Genomic DNA, 20,606 nt, shown 5'->3' with positions numbered 1-20,606 from the left:
CATCCACCGGGGGCTTCAGGATCCTATCTAGGCTCTTGGAGGTTACACCTTCTCTATAGTCCTGTGTTCTGGCTCTGTGCCAAGCAGAGGGTACCAACGGGCAGAAATGGGGCAGTGGGAGAGGGGAGAGCTGTGACAGGCACGATCACAACCCGGCCAAGTTGGAGTCGTAAGCCCAAGGTCCCCAGGCAGTTGAGCCTCTTCTGTCGGGGAACTAAGACTTTCTGCCACTGTCATCACGACAGAGTCTTTGTAGCTCCACCTCCAGCTGCTTTTAGGCCCCTCCAGGGTGGGCAGCTTCTCCCTGCCTCCGTTTCATCATCTGTAAAATGGACAGTCAAAACCTGTTCTCCCACCTATGAGCCCATGTGGAGCAGAGACTGTGTAGGATTTGAAGGTCTGGTATCCACCCCAGCCCTTAATACAATGCTTAGCACATAGTAGGTACTCAACAAATACTATTGCCATTATCATTATTATTACCATTCTCTTGCTTGCTTTCTGCCTCTGCCTCCTCCTCACAGTCTCTGTCTCATTCATCCCTGCAGACCTTTCCCCTATCCCTTTTGCTCAGGAGGAGGAAGTGGCTACAGACAGCCTTGCCAGGAGAGCAGGGGACAGCAAGGGTAAAGTAGACAGATGGGTTCAAGATCAGAACCCATATAGATGAGACGTAATCTCTCCCTGCTTTGGCTTCTCCACATGAAAAACGGATGCAACAACATTAACTACCTTCCTAGCACACAGAGATGGTGTGAGGGGTAAAGCCATGTCGGTAATGTGCCTCAGAATCCATCAGTAGCATTTTCTAAGCACCTACTTTGTTCAGAGGACTATACTACCAGCATGGGAAAGTACAATAGAGAGACCTGGAGGAAGTAGCACCACCGAAGCCCACAATGATAGATAGCTTCATCAAGTGAGTGGTCTCATGTCATTGGTAGTTAAAAATGGGAATTTTTTTATGTGTTGGCCTGACCCACCCCTGACACTCAGCTTGTGGGCATTATTTGCACTTCTCAATGCTCCTCCATCCCCAGCGGACCCAGCCATTCCTGGAAATGTTATTTCCTCTCAGCTAGGCTTGAGCAGCTCATTCTTGCCACAGGAATATCTCAGCGCCAAGCATGTGTGGACATTCTCCTGCAGCCTTTTGTGATTTGTGTGGACAGTGACCTGAAAGGGAAAGTCCCTCCTGCCTCCTCAGTAGAGACAAACCCTAGACCTTTGGGCTGAGAATGGGTGAGGCTTCAAGGGCAGGCCAGGCTGGGAACTAAGAAATGCCTATTTCAGTGGCACTGATGTCCCATGTCACTATGCCACCAGTGTCCCACAGCCACCCCCTGGACCCTCCCTTCACACGCCACCTGGCATCAACAAGTCGGAGGGCCTGGAAGAGGGAACTGTGGTGGGGGGCAGTGACCTGCAGGAATCAGTAACTAAATCCAGCACCCAGGGCTGGCAGAGTTTGCCCGGCCTGGAGAGTTCACCTTGGAATGGCCAGGTTTCTGCCCAGCCTGAGAAGAGGCTGCTGGGCCAGAGCCTTCCACTAAAAACCCACACATGGAGCACAAGACCTGCTGCATTGCTTTGTGATCGTTTGTTCGTTCAATCAGTGCTCTGTGCACAGTAAATGCTCCATAAATACCACTGATTGATTGACTGACTGAGCCACAGGGACTGAAGTCAGTTTGCCTTGATGGACACAGCAGAAGCTGCTCAGGGCTGAGTACCCTGGGTTCGAGCAGTCCCGTCCTATGAGGGTTCCACGAGCTGAATTAATTTTCAATGAATCTGCCTGTTCAGAGAAAAAGAGTGAGGTTTCTAAAAATAGTTTTTACAACAGGGTGGAGCTGAGCCACAAGGTTAGCATAGCCCTAAATAGACCAGGGGAAATATTTATGCTGTCACCCCATAACCTGTGGTTTTGTGTTTGAGCTAAAATATGCCCAAGTTCATAGTTCACAGCTAGCGTGAGCTCTTGTTCCAGGTCAGAGACTGTAAGCTCCTCAAAGGCCAGAACTTTGCCTTTCCCTTCTAGTCTATGTTCACCAAACACATAGTACTGATGGCGGTGGTTGTTCTGGATGGCCACCAAGGTCGCCGGGCAACTAAAGAATTAGTCAGACAGCATGTGACTACCAAGTTTTAATAAAGTTTTATTGGTAAGGCCGAAGACCGAAAAGGGGGTAACGCAACCAGCAGGCTCATTTCCTTGAGGGAAAAGGCCCCGAGTGCCCAATGCAACGAGCTTATATACCACTGTTGCTGATCACAGTGATTGGTAGGTTTGAAAACAGCGGGGACTGGATTGGTGCAGATTTGGTGCACATTTGGTGCAGAGCTGGGCGGAGTCTTATCTCCGTATTTGGTTTGGTCCCCGGACCCAGCCCATGGGCTGCAGGGTCTAAGGCCCATACCAAATATGGCGACAGGACCGCGTACATTCAAACAATATCTGCAACCTTTCCATGGTACATGGGGTCCCCATCAGTACTACAAACAGGTAGTACAGTGTTTTTTCTGTCCACAGCAGACACTCGGTAAATGATGTCAAAGACTTCCCTACTTCAGTGTTTGCAACCCCAGTCTTGGGGCAGTGACAGCTCACCATCATTCAAATGCACAGTGCCTTTCAGCACAGGGTACCCTCACCTTCCACTCCGTCAACATGGTCTACTTGAGTTGTGCGAGTCTTCGTGATGGCCAAATCTGGCCCCGTGAGAAAACTGGCTGCCTTCTGGTCGGTTCAAAGATTCTGGCCATCCCCTCCTGCGTTTGAGGTCTGGGCACAAGGTTGCACCCGGTGGGTTACAGCTCACTGGGCTGGGGGCGGGGAGGGCAGGAGAGGGAAGGGGGATACTAGCTCTGGCATCACTTCAATTAAGTGTCAGGCCTAACCCTCAGGTACCTCCCAAACAAGACTTCCTTTTGCAAAGTAGAGATCCATTATGCTTTATTTACATGCGTCACCATCTCGTTTACAAACTAGATTACAATTGAAAATGGAATACACGGGGTGGGGGTAGGGGAAGGGGGCAGTATCTACAAACACGAGGGCAGTCAGCCCTGTGACTCTACTTCATCTGGAGAGGGACGAGTCCCAAAAATCAAACTGGTTTCCAACTCTGTGAAGAAAGGTCATCTATGGATCCACGGCAGCGACTGGTGGGGCAAGAGCCTGAGGAAGAATGCTATGACAATGACGGCTCGACGGAACGAGGGTTTATAAACTTCCCCCAAATGTGGGCCAACCTGGGCACTCAGACTGGCCCAAGGTCACCCTGAGTGGCGGCCTGGCTGGGCCGGGCCTGTGATGGGGCCTCCGCGTCTTCTCACAGCTGCTGGTCACATTTCCCTGTAGGCAAAGCATGGTCTCCCGAGGCCCCCCAACCCCCAACCTCCCCAGCGGCCAGCCTCCGGAGAAAGGCCCAGACAGCACCAAGGCAAGGCAGAAACCGCTCAGCTCTCGGGATGGCAAGAATGGCTGCCAAACACTGAGGCTGAGAGTTTCAGATCCTTTAAATTTTTAGGAGTTGTTAGCAAGAAACTGAAAGAGATAAGACAGTTTTACAGATACTGTATACATAGCTTTTCCATTCATGCAACTTTTTTTAAAAAAAGTTTAACATGTGAAGCCAAAATGCACAATACATTTTTTAATATTGACTACTTTATCTGGTCCTCCTTCACATCTGTTAACATTTCCAATGTACATAATGTACTATGATGATTATGAGGAGACTGACTGCCAAGCAATGACATCATTTTAGAGAAATAAATGTCCTAACATATAGCTTTTTAAAGCAGTGGTACAAATATTTCTGGAGTTAGGCGAGGGCCTAAAAACCAATCGTTCATAAAAGCAAATAAACCACAAAATTAAATAAGAGGAAAAGTATACAATCATTCAAACAGTATACATGTTATCCATTTTTATAAGTTTGTTTTGTTTTTTTGAAATAGAACACTACACTCTTTCCTGTGTGCCTGCCCTTCAATTTCATTGGATGACTTGATTTCAGAAACTTTTCATCTCTGCTCAGTTTTTCGATCCTGGAGACATTGTTTAGGACCTCCCTGCCATTGGTTGTTTCTGAGAATCAATTCCCTTGTTTGTAAACACTTCTGTTCAGGCATATAGTGTTCCAGAGCTATCCTCAAAGAAATTACAATTTAGAATTGTGATAAAAAAGAAAGGCTTTGGGGTAGGAGAGATCATGTCACATTTTGTTGCCTCCCTCTTCACATGCCCAAGAAGTTCCTGCCTACAGCAGTGGCTTGGATATTCTACGACCATAGGATCCTAGCTCCAAGCATCCCTGTGGGTAAGATCATGTTTGGTAGAGGGTAGATGTGTTCCTACTCATGATCAATATGAAATCACTCCCCCCCACCCATCTCCCATGAGTGGGACTGTCAGCTTCTAGGAACAAGCCAGGACCAATCCTCTCCCTGAGGGCAGAGAGGGACAGGTGCTACACACACACATTACTTTTAAACCCCCCAACAAGCACAAAGCCTGCTCTGTACTGTATGTGGGCATTATTTTCCCCATTAAGAGGAGGAAGAGACTTTCAAAGTGGAAAAAAGGGTATTCGGCAAGGAAAAGGGACATAGCATAAGAACCACGTCTAGCTGAGGATGGAACCCGCCCGGCTAGAGCCTCGGCACCACGCTAGGGACAGCAAAACACGTTAAAGCTCTTGTCTAACTTTGGTAAAGGTAGGTGTCTGCATCTGGACTCAGGTAGCTGGGGGGAGCTGTTTCCCACAGAGTGCAATCAATCGCCTAATTCCCCCTATACACACCTGCCTTCTGGTGGGGGTGGGGGGAGGATGGAGAGAGGAAAGGAGGGGAGAACAGAGGGAAGGAAAGAGGAAGGTAGGGAGAGATGGAGGGTGAGGAGGGGGAGGAAGGGAGGGAACGAAGTGGCGAGGAAGACCCTAGGTCTGCTTTGGGTGGTTTCGGAACTCAAAAATTACTGGTTAGGCCAGCTTGACTTAGGCACTGGGCTCTGGACACCAGCCTCGAAAGCCACATGAGACTCACCCTGGCCACACTCTACTTCCATGCCTGGAGAAGGGCGACTGGGACACTCTGTGGTGGGGGGGGGGGGGGGGGGTGTCTGTCCACCTGAGTGACCAATGAAAGGCACAGGATTCCCCCCACATGGGGCCCATGCAGCCACCTCTCCTCCCCTATCGCCCTTACCGGCACAGCCTGGGGCCTACGGTGGGCACGGAGGGTCCAGGAGTCACAGATGGCTCCTGACTGACTTGAACCCCAGCCCCTAGCCTCTGTCCCAGGGGGTCACTGCAGCCCGGGGAAGCAGGGGAGAGATATCTGTGTCTGTTCCAAAGAGCTTGCTTCGGGTGGTGTCACTGAGTGTTCTCTCCTCTCCTACACTGCAGCCCAGGCTCCATGTCCTTCCTTAGCTCTGGGAGATTGAAAGCTCTTGGAGGGCAGGGTTGAGTCTACTTACTCTATTGTTCTCTCGAGTGCTTATTATAGTTTTCTCCACATCACCACTGATTGACTGACTGATTAGAGCACACATGCTAGCCTGGGCACAGGGCACAAGGAGCATAATGGGTGGAGAAGGTTCCATTCAGTGGCATTCCCAGGTCCGCCTTTTCCCCTTTCAGGCCTGAAGCCCCTCACTCAGGAGAGGCCTCCTTCATCCAGGGGCAGTTGCTGGCTCAGCAGCACAGCTGAGAAAAAGTGCAACTTTGTATCTTTGATTTACGAGGAGGAATTTGAAATGTGAGCCTTTCCATTGGCCACTGGCCCTCCTCTGGAGGTGGCCACCTCTACCCCTGCCCCCACCTGGCTCTCCTCCCACTCCAAGGCTCCCCACTTTTTCTGTTCTCACCCCTTTACCACCAGAACCACCCTCCCCTGCTGCCACCCAGACCGCCTCTGCCAGAAGAGTTACCTCTAGGCCCAGCATTAGCTTCTGTCATCTAAGCAAGGGCTCTGGGGGAAGGGAAGGCAAGAGGGAGGAGGAGGAAGGGGATAGAGGGAGGGAGCAGAAAAACAGGAAAAGTAAGGGAAGAAGAGAGGAAGGAGGCTGAGGGAAGTTCTCCTCTACTTATACCAGATCTTCCAGTGATTATATTTACCCAGGTGGCTAGCAAGAAATTAGATTTGGACTAGCACCTACTCTCTGGGCCACGATCATGACAAAATAACGTACACAAAGCAGATCTCTGCCACTGAGAGGCCATTTGAATACTTTAAAAATGATACATACATACACACACACACACACACACACACACACTCCCCCCCTTTTTAATGAAAGTGAGAAACTTAGTTATTCAGGGAGTTGACATGCTACAATGTTACATGACCACAACTGCACAAGTTTGCAGATTCAGGAAAACGCACAATGCAGTGAACTGGACTGTCACTGAGACCGGGGAGCTGCTAACATCACAGATGAAATTTCCCCTTTCCTAGGCCCACTCTCTCAATGTGTGGGCCCCTGGGGGGCTGCAAGCCGGAAATGCCCCTGTCCTGACCACTGATGGCAGGTGCAGGCAGAGAGTGTATGTCCGCTGGAGGAAACACACATACACACACACACACTCTCTCTCTCTCTCTCTCTCTCTCTCTCTCCCCCACTGCTTCTCCCCGCCACATAGGGTGAGGAGGGCATCCCCCCCCCCAACACAGTGACGCTTGGGGTTGATGGGAGTCTGTACTCCTACAGTCCATGCATAATGATCCATTCTGAGTTGTACACCATAAAAGCTATTTATATATTTATATGCAGAATGTTTTATGCAAAGAAAAAAGGGCTTCCCATAGTTCTGGAGAAGTGTGCAAACTCTGCGCACGTCATTCCAAACTCTCATGTACCACTGTGGTTTCCTTTCACCTCCCCGCCGTGGCAAGTCTAGTGGAATAGTCACACATTCCAGGTGGAACAGAAAAGCACCGAATCAGCACCATCTTTTTTTTTTTCATAGAACCAAAATAAAGTCCTTAAAATCAGGTATAACAAAATGGAAAACCCTTAGCTACTGCGCCTTGCGCTTCCACGGCGTTGGTCGTCCGGTTACGATCCAAGCTTATCCCCAGGTCACTCGGTTCTTCATATGCCCTCGTTCACTCCCAGTGGGAGGCTAGATTACTGCCACGAGTTGGGAAAAGAACCACTGGAAGTTGTTGAGAAAACTCTGAAGGAAGAACCACCTCTGCAGTGACTGGGGTTTGCCCTCCTACCTTCCTGATTGTTTGACTGCTAGTTGTGCTTTCAGCTCATCTACATCATGCACAGAGATGATCCTTCTTCCTCCTTCAGAACACAACTCCTCTGGACTCCTGGCTAGGAGTGGACAGTTTTGTTTCCATCTCTCCTTGAAACGGTGTAGTCTCCTTATTTCCACTGCACAGACTGGCACTGTTCACCACACCGACTAGGAATTACCGACCAGAGGCCCCAGCCGGGCCGACCTGAGCATTGGCCAGCCGGACCCCTGGCTGGGCTGACCTGAGCGTCGGCCAGCTGGGCCCCCGGTCGGACCAACCTGAGCTTTGGCTGGTCCCCGGGCAGGTAGACCGTCCTCCAAAGAGCAGGCCCTCCCACAGAACCAGTGAACCAGCATACTTGGACGGCGGCAGCTTCATCTGTTTCTCCTGTGATGTATCCAGTTGTGAACTGGTGCTTACCGAAAACATCTGTGCCACTGTTCAAGCTTCAGAAAAGGAATTTTCTAAAAGAAAGAAATAAAACGAGACACACAATTCTCCTTCGTCTATGCCCTTGGTTAGTCCTCGGAGTATGGCAGGCTCCAATGCTTGTGACGTCAGTAGTGGGGATGGCAACTGGCAGAAACTCCCCTCCAGGGACAGGAGAGTGAAAATATCAAACAGAAAAATACTGCACATGGGTGAGTGAGAGAAACCCAAAAAATCAAAAACAAAAAACTTAAAACATCCCATAAACCATTGATATATTAAAACACCACATACTCTTCAACAAACAACTACAGTTAGAGGCTACACAGTGTGTTCTCGAAAGGATGGCATTGAGTGCTGTCTTCACGCCCTGCCCCGGGGAGGGCAGGCGGGTGGGTGGGCGGGCAGATATGGGGGGGAGAAAGCGCGAGGCCTTCCCGCAGGAGAAGATGTTGCATACTTCAGAGTCCAGGTCCAAGGAGCACAGTTGTCTCACTGTTTGGCTGGGAAGGGGAGGCCATGACCAGTCTCTGCTTGTTAGGGAAACGATGCGGGATTCACAAAGGTCGTTAAGCTGTAAACGGTCGCACTGTCCACTCGCTGAAAGCAGATTTGGCAAAGGGTTTTCTCATGTCAGTTTCAGGGTCTGGGGAGAGAAGGAAGAAAAGCAAGAATTTTAAGGCATTTTCACGGCTCCACAGGACTTCACCCTAAACCAATTCCTGGTGTTCCTCCCTCTACTGGAATTGATCAGTCCTCCCTTTCCAGGAGGAAACCCTCGTCCACTGAACCTGTCTCGGCGGGGCTCAACTTCATCCCATGCTCCCTTCTTCTGCCACTGCAGAAGTGGCCGGCCGCTACCCATTCCCAAGGGGCTGGTGACAGCCTATTCTAGTGCCACCAAAAGAGGGCAGTCAGACCCATGGGCCCAGTGCAAGTACAAGATCAGCATCCGGCCTATTCCTAGGAGGAGGGGAGGAAGGACATATCAGGGTAGTGTGGTCGGGGGAGGCGATCTTAAGGACAGGCTGGGATTTTTCTGGAGAGGAGTTTCTTCTCGAGATAGGATTTCACTGTCCCTGTCCCCCATGGTACCACCTTTCAGCCTGTGCCTGAAATGGTCTCGTTTGGGGGACAGGAAAAGGTCTGCAGGCCTTTCCAAATGGCCACATTGGTCACTGCTGAAAATGTGGGTCCTGAAAATACAAGCCCAAAGGCAGATGAAGACCTGCTTTAGTGGACACTCCTCCACCCATCCTGGAGTGCCAATGTGAGAACAGAGAAGATACGTTCATTGAGCATTCATTCATCATATATATGTTGCCAGCTTGTACTTCCCAAGCGCTTAGTACAGTGCTCTGCACACAGTAAGCGCTCAATAAATACGATTGATTGATTGATCTTACCAACAGCCCCACAAAATTCATGTAACTATTTTTATACTCTTCTGTTTCCCCGGTCTTTAATCTATTTTAATACCTGTCTCCTCCTTGTAGACTGTCAGCTCCTTGTGGGCAGGATCACATCTACCAACTCTGTTGTACTGCATTTTCCCATGTGCTTAACAGTGCTCTTCACACAGTAAACAGTCAAGAAATACTATTTATGTGTAGCAAGGGATATCCTGCCTGGATGTGAGTGGACTGTTTCAGGATTGGGTTGGCGGGGTGACATGCTGTGCGATGAAGGTGAAGGGGGTGACCGACCAGGTGGTTGGCCTGCTCCCCCAGTCTCTGGGTTAGGTCTACTAAGTCGATTTTCTCCCAAGCACTGAGTGCAGGGCTCTGCACAAAATATTCAGTAAATACTACTGATTGATTGGCCAAAATGAAAGAGAGGAAAGAAATATGGCTCCAGGCTCCACCCAGTTGTCTTCCCCTCTTCTCAGCCACTTAAGTATAGCTCCTGGCAGGAAATGCCACACCAACCTGCCCCCCCACCCCGGGTCACAGGATGAGCAGTATCTGGGGGTCCTGCAGGTCTGGGTAAGAAAGAGGGGTGGATTTTGATCTGGACTCCACCCAGAGCTTCCAGGGATCAGCTTTCCAAAAGCTTTCCATGAGCCCTCAAGGCAGGAGGCTTGATTAATATCAGGATCATTTGGGGAGACGAGGCCATCAATTGACCATTGGGATTTCCTGAGTACTGACTGCGGGCAGGGCACTGTACTATGCGCTTAGGAGAGCCATATAAAAGAGTTGGTAGACATGTTCCCCGACCACAAGGAACTTACAGTCTACAGGGTCTCCAGGTACCTGAGAGGAAAGGAGTCTGTGACTGCGGCTCTCGGCACCAATACCAGCTGGGCTGGGCCGGCCATGACCCCGAGGTTCCCTGCTCCCTCCTACCAACTGTGGAGCTTTCTGCAATTCCATCTGACCATCCGGTGGCAGGGACCTCAATTCTTGCAGGTCCCCCCCCAGGTCCCCCAGCTGCTTTCTGGATTGACTCCATGGGCTGCTGGCCCTGGGAGCCCCGCCCCCAACACCAAAGGAGCAGGCGGAGCTGCGAGCTTCTTGCAGGTCCTGCCCAGGAATTCTGCTTGGTCTGGCTCCCATCAGCAGACAGACAGTATTCTCCCCTTCTTTTCATTAACTCCCTCAATGCCAACTGTCTGGGAACTCACCATCCTCATGGTAGATTCTGCTGGGGAATCTTAGCTCCCTGAACCATGGGGTTAATGATCAGAAAAATAGTTATTTTTAGGAATTTGATTCTCCAAATGATAACTATTAGATACAAAGCAAAACAGTCACCCAACACAAAACAGTACATGCTAACAATGAATGTTTTGGGCTTTCACCCTTTCTCAGTGGGCATTAGTGAGAGCCAGATCATTGGAGCTACTCAGTTTCAGCCTCAGCATAACAACATAAAGATGGGGAAGAGGAGCACATATGGAGAGGAGAGGAGTGTGGGTTATGCCCGGGGCTGGGGAGACAGACCCAAGGCACTCATCTTAACAACAGCTTACAAACTCTACAATCCTCCCAACAAAAGTTTTGGAGGACAAGAACACTGTAAAGGAAATGGGAGAGAAACTCCACTAACTTAACTCTTTTCCCTAGTCTATAGGAGGAAGGCGATTCAGTGCAGTCACACACACAGTACACATATTACAGATAAGACCCCAAGGAGGTTGCAGATGCATCCTGAGTACACCTGGAATTGTCACAAAATAACTGGTGTCTTTGCATGTTGAATGTTCAATGCTGGCCCCTTTGAAATGGTTTTCCTGCTGAAATCTTATCCTGTACACATTCCAAAAACCTCCTTTTTACTATCCATGGCACATTTGCTGTCACTAGCTGCCTCCCAGCCTAAGGCAGAAAAATTGGGGGTCTTTTCCTGGGGAATAAGACTGAAAGTAAACTGACCTTTTCTTCCCAAGCAGTTAAACAATTTCTCTAACCTAGGGTTGTTCAACATGGCAGAAGTAACTCACAATATTATCTCTGACTCTAAAGTCTGGGCTCCATTGATTGTACCAAGTGAAAAGGAGAAAAAAGGCATACGTTTTCTGTGACCGCAAATAATTGGCCTTGCCCTTTTGTGACCTAGTATATTGCTGCCCAGTGAGAAGAGTGTGTGGGTGCACATGAGAGAGAGAGAGAGAGAGAGAGAGAGAGAGAGAGAGAGAGAGAGAGAGAGAGAGAGAGAGAGAGATAAATCCCCCAGGACTTCCAAGCAGCTCTGGCGGAGAGGAACTGGGTCCTAAATCGAATAGACGGGGGTCTGGGATCTGGGGTCTGCAGCAGGCCGGGAAAGGGCCCAGGATTGGACTCAGGTCCCTCTGGGTTAATGACGCAGACCAGGGATGGGTCTGGAAAGGAGAGGCGGCACCCTGTGCCTTCCACAAGGAGCGAGTTGGGCTGGGGGCTTGGATTTGTGGAGGGTGGAGGACCGGGCTGATGGATTTCGGGGAGGTGGATTGGGGGGTGGGAAGGTCTCGGGCGAGACCTCAAGTCCCCTTACCACAGGAGGTAGGCATGGGGGTGCAGGGCACAGAACAAGTGCTTAATCAATGCAATTATTAGTAAGAGGGTCTCAGTGGTATAAATATAATGCTGTAAAATACCGGGAATCTAGGGAGACAGGAAATATGTTAGCACATAATCCAATCAAATTGACAATGTGAAAACACCAAAGTCAGTTAAGGAGGCCTGGAATCTTAAAATGAGAGGAGTGAACTCTTTGCCAGTCTACACCAAGAGTTCAAATCTCTCTTTTTCATTCAATGCTCACACTTAGACATGGTTCTTTGACTCAGGCTGGGGCTGGAAGAACTGAAAAAAGGATGAATATTCAATTTTGGTGACCTGGGAATTTAACAATACCTGGAGTTGTGTTTATATTTGAGATTTTTAATGAGGCAAAAATTTTTCTTGCAGTTTGCAGTTTTTAAAGCGGAATGTTAAGGCCACGAAGAGTGAATGGGTGGTGTTCCTCTCTCTCTCGCTCTCTCTCTCTATATGTGTGTGTGTGTGTGTGTATATATATGTACATATATAAATAATATCTAATATCAGATTCATCCCACGACATTACTGTTATAGGAACAGAAACTGCTTGCTGAAAAACAATTCCATGCCAATAAGCTGTCTCAGAATGAACACCAACCCTGCTCCAGTCCATTCACAAGGAAAACCTCCCACGTGTTCCAGGCACACATTCTTTCCACCAAAATTAGACAAGTGTTGTCACAAAGACACAACAATGGGGAGACCAAATGATCCCACCTGTTCTCAAAATTCCACCCTGAGCTGTTTCTGGGGAAAGCCTACCCTCTCAAAACCCCGATGGCCCATTACCACTCCTGAATCTCATGACGAACCTCAGTGCAAGGGAAAAACCCTGAATAAGTTACCAAAACCCTAAACCAACCACTCAAGCTGAAGAACATCAGACCACTAATGTTCTAATGAGGTAGGTGTGCATTTTTATGGGGTTTTTTTGTAGCGAGAGGAAAAGCGGCAGCAGTTGCCAAGGCCCTCAGCTGGTGCGAAAGTTGCCACAATCCAATGGTCACCCAATCAATAGTATTGACCAGCACAAGACTGTGCCAGGATATATGAGAGCAGTCGAGGAATGTTTACTCCCATCCAGAAACCAACAGTGACCCCAGCTCCCATGAGAAAAACAACTGGTATCCATAGAATCCCATGCCAGCAGCAGCTGCTCCCAAATGGTGAAGTGGGGGAAGTCACGGAGGAAAGGCAGGGGAAGGATCCTATAACGAGAGGCATTTAATAAGGGGACAAAGAGCTGAGGAATGTTTCCTTCCTCTCTGCACCCACGCCCTGACTTCACCTCCCGCTCCCACTGGGGACAGCTTCCTCCAGGCTGGCCCAGCAAGCCATGAGGCAGGGATGGCTCTCAGGCAAGGATGGCTCTCCCAGGCTCTGGGGGACTCTCTTGGGAGTGGTGGGAACACATGGCCTCTCTCCCAGGCTGGGCTCCACTCCCTGAGCTATGATCTCTCCATCACTTGCGGGGGAGTGAGGGAGAAGGGGTGCGGAGGCGGCTGATCCTGACCCAGAGAAGCCTCCCATTCAGGCAGGCTGCAGTCAACTTGCAGCAGCTGCTGCTGAACAAACTGGAAAGTCGAGGAGGCTCACAGAAGATCACAAACCCGAGAGGCAGAACTGGAAAATAAGTCGAGCCTGCGGATGCCAAAGGTCGATCCCTGAAGGCTCTCAGTGATGGAGAATTTGGAGGGCCCATATCAGTCTAGTTGGACACACACACACCCCCACACACACCCACACCCACACACACACCCAAAATCAGAAGTGTCATTTCTTGGTCCCAACGGCCCCCATGAAGTGTGATGGATTGGCATTTTCTTGAATTTCTGTCCTTGGGGATTCTGGTTCTTAATCAGAGTCTACTGGGATGGAAACAAACTCAACCACCCAATTAACTGTTTTGTTTTGTTTTCAGTCCTTAAGACAAGCCTCCTCTTTCTCATCATTTCTATTCTTTTCCCCATCTATTTGTACAAAAAGCTAAGCCTAGAGAGTCCCATACCTTCTCCTATTAAAGTTAACAATCAATCACGGGCCCAAAGGAATGCCTTGGGCCATAAAGCCTCTCCTGAAATATCAGGATGCTATATTCTCTGGGTGGCAACTCAAACAAGACCTCATATCAGCACATCTTGAGAGAAATTCCCTCCCCGCACCTCACATTTAGCGAAATTGTGGCTTCTGGGTGGGGAGGCCAGGGGACGAGGCCAGAAGGAGAGACCAGGAGTATCCCCCTCCTGTGGGCTGGGGCTGGGCCTTTTGGTCACCCAGCTCCAGGAAAATGATCTTTGTCAAGGGGTCTAGGATACACATTACGTTTACACATGCTGGAGCTTGAAGAGGAGGAGAGAAGGGAATAGGCCGAAGGACTGTTAGTGAATAGCCAGGGGTAGGGTATGGCCTGTGAATAAGGACTTTTCAATTTCAACTTTTTCCTAGGATTACGAACACCTAGTGAGAGTCTCTTCTAATAGCTTCCAAACAGAGGATCCACAGTTGTTGTGGGTATTTTCCCCATTCATTTGCTGCGTGTATGTGGCATGCCCTGGCCCAACAAGTCTCTCACCGGCCAGGAAGAGAAAGGGAGGCACCGACGATCTCAGATCAAACCAATCCTAAGCCAAATGCAGGACGACAGCCACGGGCCACATGCCTTGTGCACGAGCCCCTGGCCCCAGGCCCCCTGGAATTGGTTCACATGGTACCACTCTGGACAAGGAGGAATCAGCTCTCTGAGGATCCTTTGGAAGGCATACCAACCCCAACCTGCTAATTTTGTAACCCTTTAAGCTCTCCAACCCACCCTCACATCATTGGGCAGGCCTGGCTTAACAAGAATACAACTACTACACAGCTTCCCAAAGACTCCAGAATAAGTTTCTGACACCCAGAGCTACCTGTTTCCCAGGATTCCCGAGCTGGGGATGGAAGACAGTGACCCTCCCTTCCTCCTTTCCTCTCCCATCTCTCCCTCCCTTTGTTCCTCCTTTCCTCTCTCATCTCTCCCTCCCATCTCTCACTTCCTCTTCCACCTCTCCCTCCCTCCCTCTCCCACTTCTCCTTCCTATCTCTCTGTACCCCCTTCCCTCCCTTCCTTTCCTCACTTGACTTTATCCTCCTGTGGCTCTGGGGCACTGACCTGCTCGCCCATTCTCCCTTTCCTCCAAGAGCCTTCAGCCCGGCACCCAGCTCTGGGAGGAGGCCTGCGCAGCACCAGTGAAGTTTCCCACATTCAGACTGACAACGTTCTGAGCGGAGATGAGGGAGTCAAAGTTAAAATCCAAGCCGTCCGCGTCCATGAGTTCACTGCGGATGATGGACTCCATGTCACACTCCAAGCTCCCATTGAAAATATCCAGATCCAAATCGCTGGGGAATTTCTCATGGCCCAGGACTGGGAGGGACACGCTCGAGGAATACAAAGAGGAGCCTGAGAGGGAGTCGGAAAGGGTTTGCATAGATTGGCTGACGGGGGACTGCGGTGGCTGTGGCGTCTGCTGCTGCTGCTGCTGTTGTGGCTGCTGCGTTTGCTGCTGCTGCTGCTGCTGGTGCTTGCCCGACCCCAGGCCACTGGCGGCACTGGCCAGGGCCCGGCCACCGCCCAGGGAGCCCTGGGCCGGGTGCTGGTGGTGGAGCAGGTTCTGGTGGACCAGGCCGCCTTGGCCAGGCGGGGCGGCGAAGGACATCATTGGGTCGCTCCGGAGCATGACACTCCGGCGGGGGTTCTGGGCAGACACGGCCGTGCTGGCTTGCGACATCAGCGGGTCCGACTGCGTCATCATGACGTCGCTGTGGCTCAGCGAGTCGGATGCCAGCAGGTCCTGCAGCGTCTGGGTGCCGTAATGAGACAGGGACGAGAAGGTGGCCGGCTTGTTCTCCTGGATGGTCTGCATGGGGGACTGGCGGAGGGAGTTGAGGGGGGAGGGGCCGAAGGCTGCGGGGCCGAAGCCGCCCGGCGGGGAGCCGAGCCCCGAGCCCTTGGGGCCGTAGGGGAAGGTGGCACTCCGCTGCAGGAGCCCCGCCGAGGGGGACGGCTGGCTGGAGGGCAGGGAGATGTCATCCAGGAGGTCATCCATGAGGTCGTCTGCCGCCAGCCCGTCGTTCAGGTTCATGGTCCCCGCCATGTCAGTCAGCCGGGGCAGCTCCACCATGCACGGGGTGCCTCCGGCCGGGGACATGGTCGTGGGGCTGCTGTACAGCATGGGCGAGGGTGGGCCGGCGTCGTCCTGGGCCTCGTCCAGCTCCGCGCTTGCCAGGATGGGCGAGAGACGCCCACTCACCGTGCTGGCATTGGAGTTGGTCCGCGAGCGGAAGTCCGTCCACGCGTCCAGCTCGTCGCTGCTGCGGGAGGTGGGGCTGCCCGGCCACTTGGCCAGCTGTGACCCTGGGCTGTCCTCCGTCCCCTCCTGGGCGGCCTGCAGGGTGGCCTTCTTCTTGGCCGCTCGCCCGCGGCTCTTGCTGTACTTGTTGCTGTTGTCCATTGAGACGGCCCGGCGCCTGGGGGCCTTCCCGCCCTTGCCCCCATCCGGGTCTATCATCCACCAGGAGCTCTTCCCAGTCCCCTCGTTCTGGACCCTGATGAAGCGATTGTGTAGGGACAGGTTGTGCCGGATTGAGTTCTGGAGGAAGGGGAAAGAAACATACACCTTTAAGTGAGCGTGCTCTCCGCGTCCCCATCTCCTCCACCAGCCCCTTCCCACACTCCCCATGAGCACCCCGGAGTCATGCAGGCAGCGGAACTCAACCGGCCCTGGGAGCTTGGGGTGTGCTCGTTGTGGGTGGGGAATGTGTCTGTTAGATTGTTGTGTTGTACTCTCTCAAGCGCTTAGTACAGTACTCTGCATACAGTAAACGCTCAATAAATACAATTGCCTGAGTGACTGACTGCTCTCGTCATAGGCGCTCGACCCCTCTGGATGGGAGGTCATTCCCCCATGGCCTCTCCGGCTCTCGCCACCCCACCCCACCCCCCGCCCCCCGAATCTCGGCCTGCCTGTCCTGGGAGAACAGAGCATGTGCATCCTTGGAGGACCCTGGGGCCCACCTCAGGGGACAGACTCCCATCAGCACGACCACAGCCTCCCACACAAACAGTCCCACACAGGGGGGAAGAACTGGGCTGATACTATGGTTGTTACTCTAAAGCACCACATTTGCAGGGGAGATGCTTCTACTCAAACTGGCGAATGTGGAAAAGATCACAGAGTCTTTCCTGAAATCAGGAGGATGGAGCTGTTCGCCTTAATGGCCCAGCCATTAACAGTCTGAACTAAAAGGAGCAGCCTAACACGACTACTACTACTACTGCTGCTGTTAACAGTAATAATACTTGTTAAGCGCTTACTATGTGCCAAATGCCATACTAAGCACAGGGCTTAGATACAACATAGTCTGGTTGGACACAGTCCCTTTCCCTCATGGGGTTCATAGTTTAGACGAGTATAAACTCGTTGTGGGTAGGAAATGTGTGTCTGTTCATTGTTATACTCTCCCAAGCACTGAGTACAGTGATCTGCACAGAGCCCCCATTTTAGAGATGAGGAAACTGAGGCCCAGAGAAGTTAAGTGACTTGCCCAGGGTCACACAGCAGGCGAGTGGCAGGGCTGCTATGAGCACCCAGGTCCTATGACTTCCAAGCCCATGCTCTTTCCACTAGGCCATGTTGTTTCCCACGGTGCATGTGCTTAACATGCACGGGAAAGGGCAAGGACATCGGCAGCAGCAATAGGCAGGGTTGGAGGTTCCCTCCCTCACAAGCCTGCACCATGTCGGCTCTGGCTGGCCAGCTGCCAGGCTTCTGTGTCTCCAAGTGCAAAATCACACCTCCTCCAAATGGACTTCTCTGCCTATGCCCTCATTTCCTCTATTTGCCTAGGCACTTGGATCTGTACCCCTTAAGCACTTGATATTCAATCTACTCTATCAATCAATGGCGATTGAGGAGTTACTGTATGCAGAACACTGAACTAAGCACTCAGGAAAATACAATAGAGCTGGTTGGCATGTAGAAGTTTACAATCTACAGGGATATTCATCCCAACCCCAGCCCCACAACACTTGTACATATCCATTTCCCCCTCTCTGTAATTTATTTGAATGTACCTCTCCCTCTACCTCTTGTAAGGTCCATGAAGGCAGGGTTCATGTCTACCAACTCTGTAGTATTGTATTCTCCCAAGCACCTAGTACAGTGGTTGGCACACAGTAAGCACTCAATAAATACCACTGATTGACTGATATTAAATACAGACTTAAAATTATCCAATTGTTTTAAAAATTGGCAACCATCAACTCTCTATTTACAAAGACAAAACAAATACATGTGTTTCACTGGAATGTCTTGAGAAAATAGGAGTCAACAAGAGTCTATGGTAACAAAAAACCCCGAACAAGTGCTCTCCCGTTGGAATGCACTGAAGAAGGGATTTTTGTTCTCACTGAACAAAGAGCAGAAATACGTAGACCCTGGGGCACTTACACAATTACAATAAAGGGGGAGGGGTAGTTGGGAGTTGGGGGGCAGTCAGAGCTCAGGGAAGGTTGGCCAACTTGTACTTCCCAAGTGCTTAGTACAGTGCTCTGCACACAGTAAGCGCTCAATAAATACGACTGATTGATTGATTCTCAAAAGACCTACCCCCTTCCCTTCGATGAATGGTCCCATTCCTGGTTAAGGTTCTGAAATTGCAATGAATCCGGGTAAGCAAAAGCGAAGAGGCCAATCCCGATTGCACACCAGAACAGCTTTCCACTGCTGATGTCCCAACCCTGTCTTGCTCCCCGCTACCTCCCCAGCATCCTTCTGATCACGGTGTCCTGACTCTGTCCTGCCGGGAAAACTGGGTCGGCCAGAGAGGACAGGCCGGGCTCTGGGCTTTCAATGGATCGAGAGGACCTCAAGCCACATCGGAACAGATCTGGGCAATGGAACCTTGGAATTCTGATGAACCCGGAGCCTGCCGGAGCCCATGGATCAAGACCTGCTTCCAAGCTTCCACCAAAAAGGAAGCCCTCCAATCCCAGGGATCTAATTTTGACAGAGGAGGTCACAGAGGCCATTAATTTCCTCTGCGAGAGCTCCCACCCCAAACGCCCAAAGGGGCAGGCCAATCAGAAATCTTCACACAGATGAACAGAAAAGATCCCAGACACAATGTGATTTCAGTTTTGCAAAGTTCAAGCCACGGTACTGAGCTCCAATGGCCCCTTTCTGGGTTTTCTGTTGTAGAGAAGGCTGGCACAGAGCCCTGGTTGGAGAGCCACCTCTCGTGGAAAGAACACACTACAGGGGGAGCTCATTGTGGGCAGGAACTGAGTATGGGGGCTTCTGTTGCACTTTCCAAAACTCTCAGGCCAGGGCACTGCAACCCATGGGAGCTGAGGAAAATACCGTTACTTCCTAAAAGGTGAGAACACTGTTTTCCGGCAGGCAGGGAGGGAGTCTGGTGCAGGGGCTGGAACTAGGAGGAAAGTTGGCTGGCTCTCTCCTAGCTCCATTCCTTGACTTAGTCTAATCTAGGGCAAAAGGTCCACCATGGAATTTTTCAGCCTCATTTTTCCGTCACTCTCAGGGTCTCCATTCCATGAAACACAGGCCACAGCACTGCCAGGGGTTAGATACTCCAGCTCCTGTTTGGGTGGGGCAGAGGAAGCAGCAGTGGGAAAGGAGGCAGAAGTTAGACTACAGGAAAACCAGCTTCACACGTGCTGGTTCAGAGCTCAGACTTGAACAATCAACGGCATTTATTGAGCACTTACTGCATGCCAAGGCCTGTATTGAGTGCCTGGTTAAGTACAATACAGTAGGGCTTGTAGAGCCGAGCCCTGTCCATAAGATGCTTACAGTCTACACGGGCAGACAGACAAGCTGGGGCAGCTTGGCTCTGGACGATTCCACCGGAGCCCAGGGAAGAGGCTGTGCTGCACCTAGCATCCGTGACTTCCTGGAACCGATTTTGAAATAAAATCCACTGGAACTCTAGTGACATGGAAGAGGATTGATTTCCACGTTTTTTGTGGGGTTGCTGGGGACACAGTAAATTTCCTTAGGCTTGTCACTAAGTGTGTTGAATCAAGCCACAGACAGGTTTTTCCAGTTTCTTTAACATAACAGAAAACCAAACCAGGAGCCCCACATCTGCACAGCTCTCCCCCAGCAATGACCTCCTGTTTAGGTGGCCTATTAGCTGTTTGTCCAGCTACCTGCAAAACCCTAAGTGGTGGGTGCCTGATATTGGCAATGGGGAGAGGTAATCTTTACGGTGGGTACAAGGGGAGCTGGCGCCCCACTGACCGCAAGAATCCCAGGGCGGGGCCACAAGTCCATGGGCAGAGGCACAACGAGCAGGCTCAGAGTGTCCACCGTTGTCCGTGCCCGGAAAATGTTCCCACAATTATCCCATCTGGGAAAAAGTCTCAAACTTTAGTATCTTCTGGGTAGTCCTCCACTGGGCGGGAGTGCGAGCGGGCAGCCCTACGACTTCCTCTGCGGAAGGAAGCCCAGGGGGACCCCTGCCTACTCTGTACCCCTTCCAGCCCCTTCAACACCCCAGCTACCTCCTGGGGCCAACCCTTCCCCCAGACACCAGCTGCATGGGCTTCCACGGCCTCACAGAGACGTTTTTGTCTGGAAGCAACATGTGGTATCAATTTATCATTCTCAACAACGCAACAAGGAATCCACTCTCTTTAAAAATAAAAAGGGAGTTGTGTAACTGAGCGCATAAAAGCCCCTGTTTAAAAAAGGGAGAGGGTGGAGGCGGGGAGGGGGGAGAAGCAGCCTGAAGATTAGCAGGATGAGGCACAGCTGCAAACTCCAGTCTGCACCACCCGCAGGTCTGACGACTGAGATCCATCCGTCTGTCTGTCCATCCGTCTGTCCGTATCAG

At 51.1% G+C, this 20,606-nt stretch overlaps 1 protein-coding gene across 1 annotated transcript in view; it reads right to left on the bottom strand.

Annotated features, from left to right (window-relative positions):
* Nucleotides 1-2,939: 2,939 nt before the first annotated feature.
* Nucleotides 2,940-20,606, bottom strand: part of FOXO3 (forkhead box O3) — a 95,841-nt gene continuing 78,174 nt past the window's right edge. The window contains exons 3-4 of the mRNA XM_038760775.1: nucleotides 14,857-16,336; nucleotides 2,940-8,335 (exon numbers count right to left, since the gene is read on the bottom strand). Of these exons, the coding sequence (XP_038616703.1) occupies nucleotides 14,891-16,336 (1,446 nt within the window). The 3' untranslated portion in view covers nucleotides 2,940-8,335; nucleotides 14,857-14,890. The remainder of the gene's footprint in view (nucleotides 8,336-14,856; nucleotides 16,337-20,606) is intronic.

The sequence above is a fragment of the Tachyglossus aculeatus genome, chromosome 19 (assembly GCF_015852505.1).
Source record: "Tachyglossus aculeatus isolate mTacAcu1 chromosome 19, mTacAcu1.pri, whole genome shotgun sequence".
Classification (NCBI taxonomy): Eukaryota; Metazoa; Chordata; class Mammalia; order Monotremata; family Tachyglossidae; genus Tachyglossus; species Tachyglossus aculeatus.
This window is presented reverse-complemented; position numbering and strand designations above follow the sequence as displayed.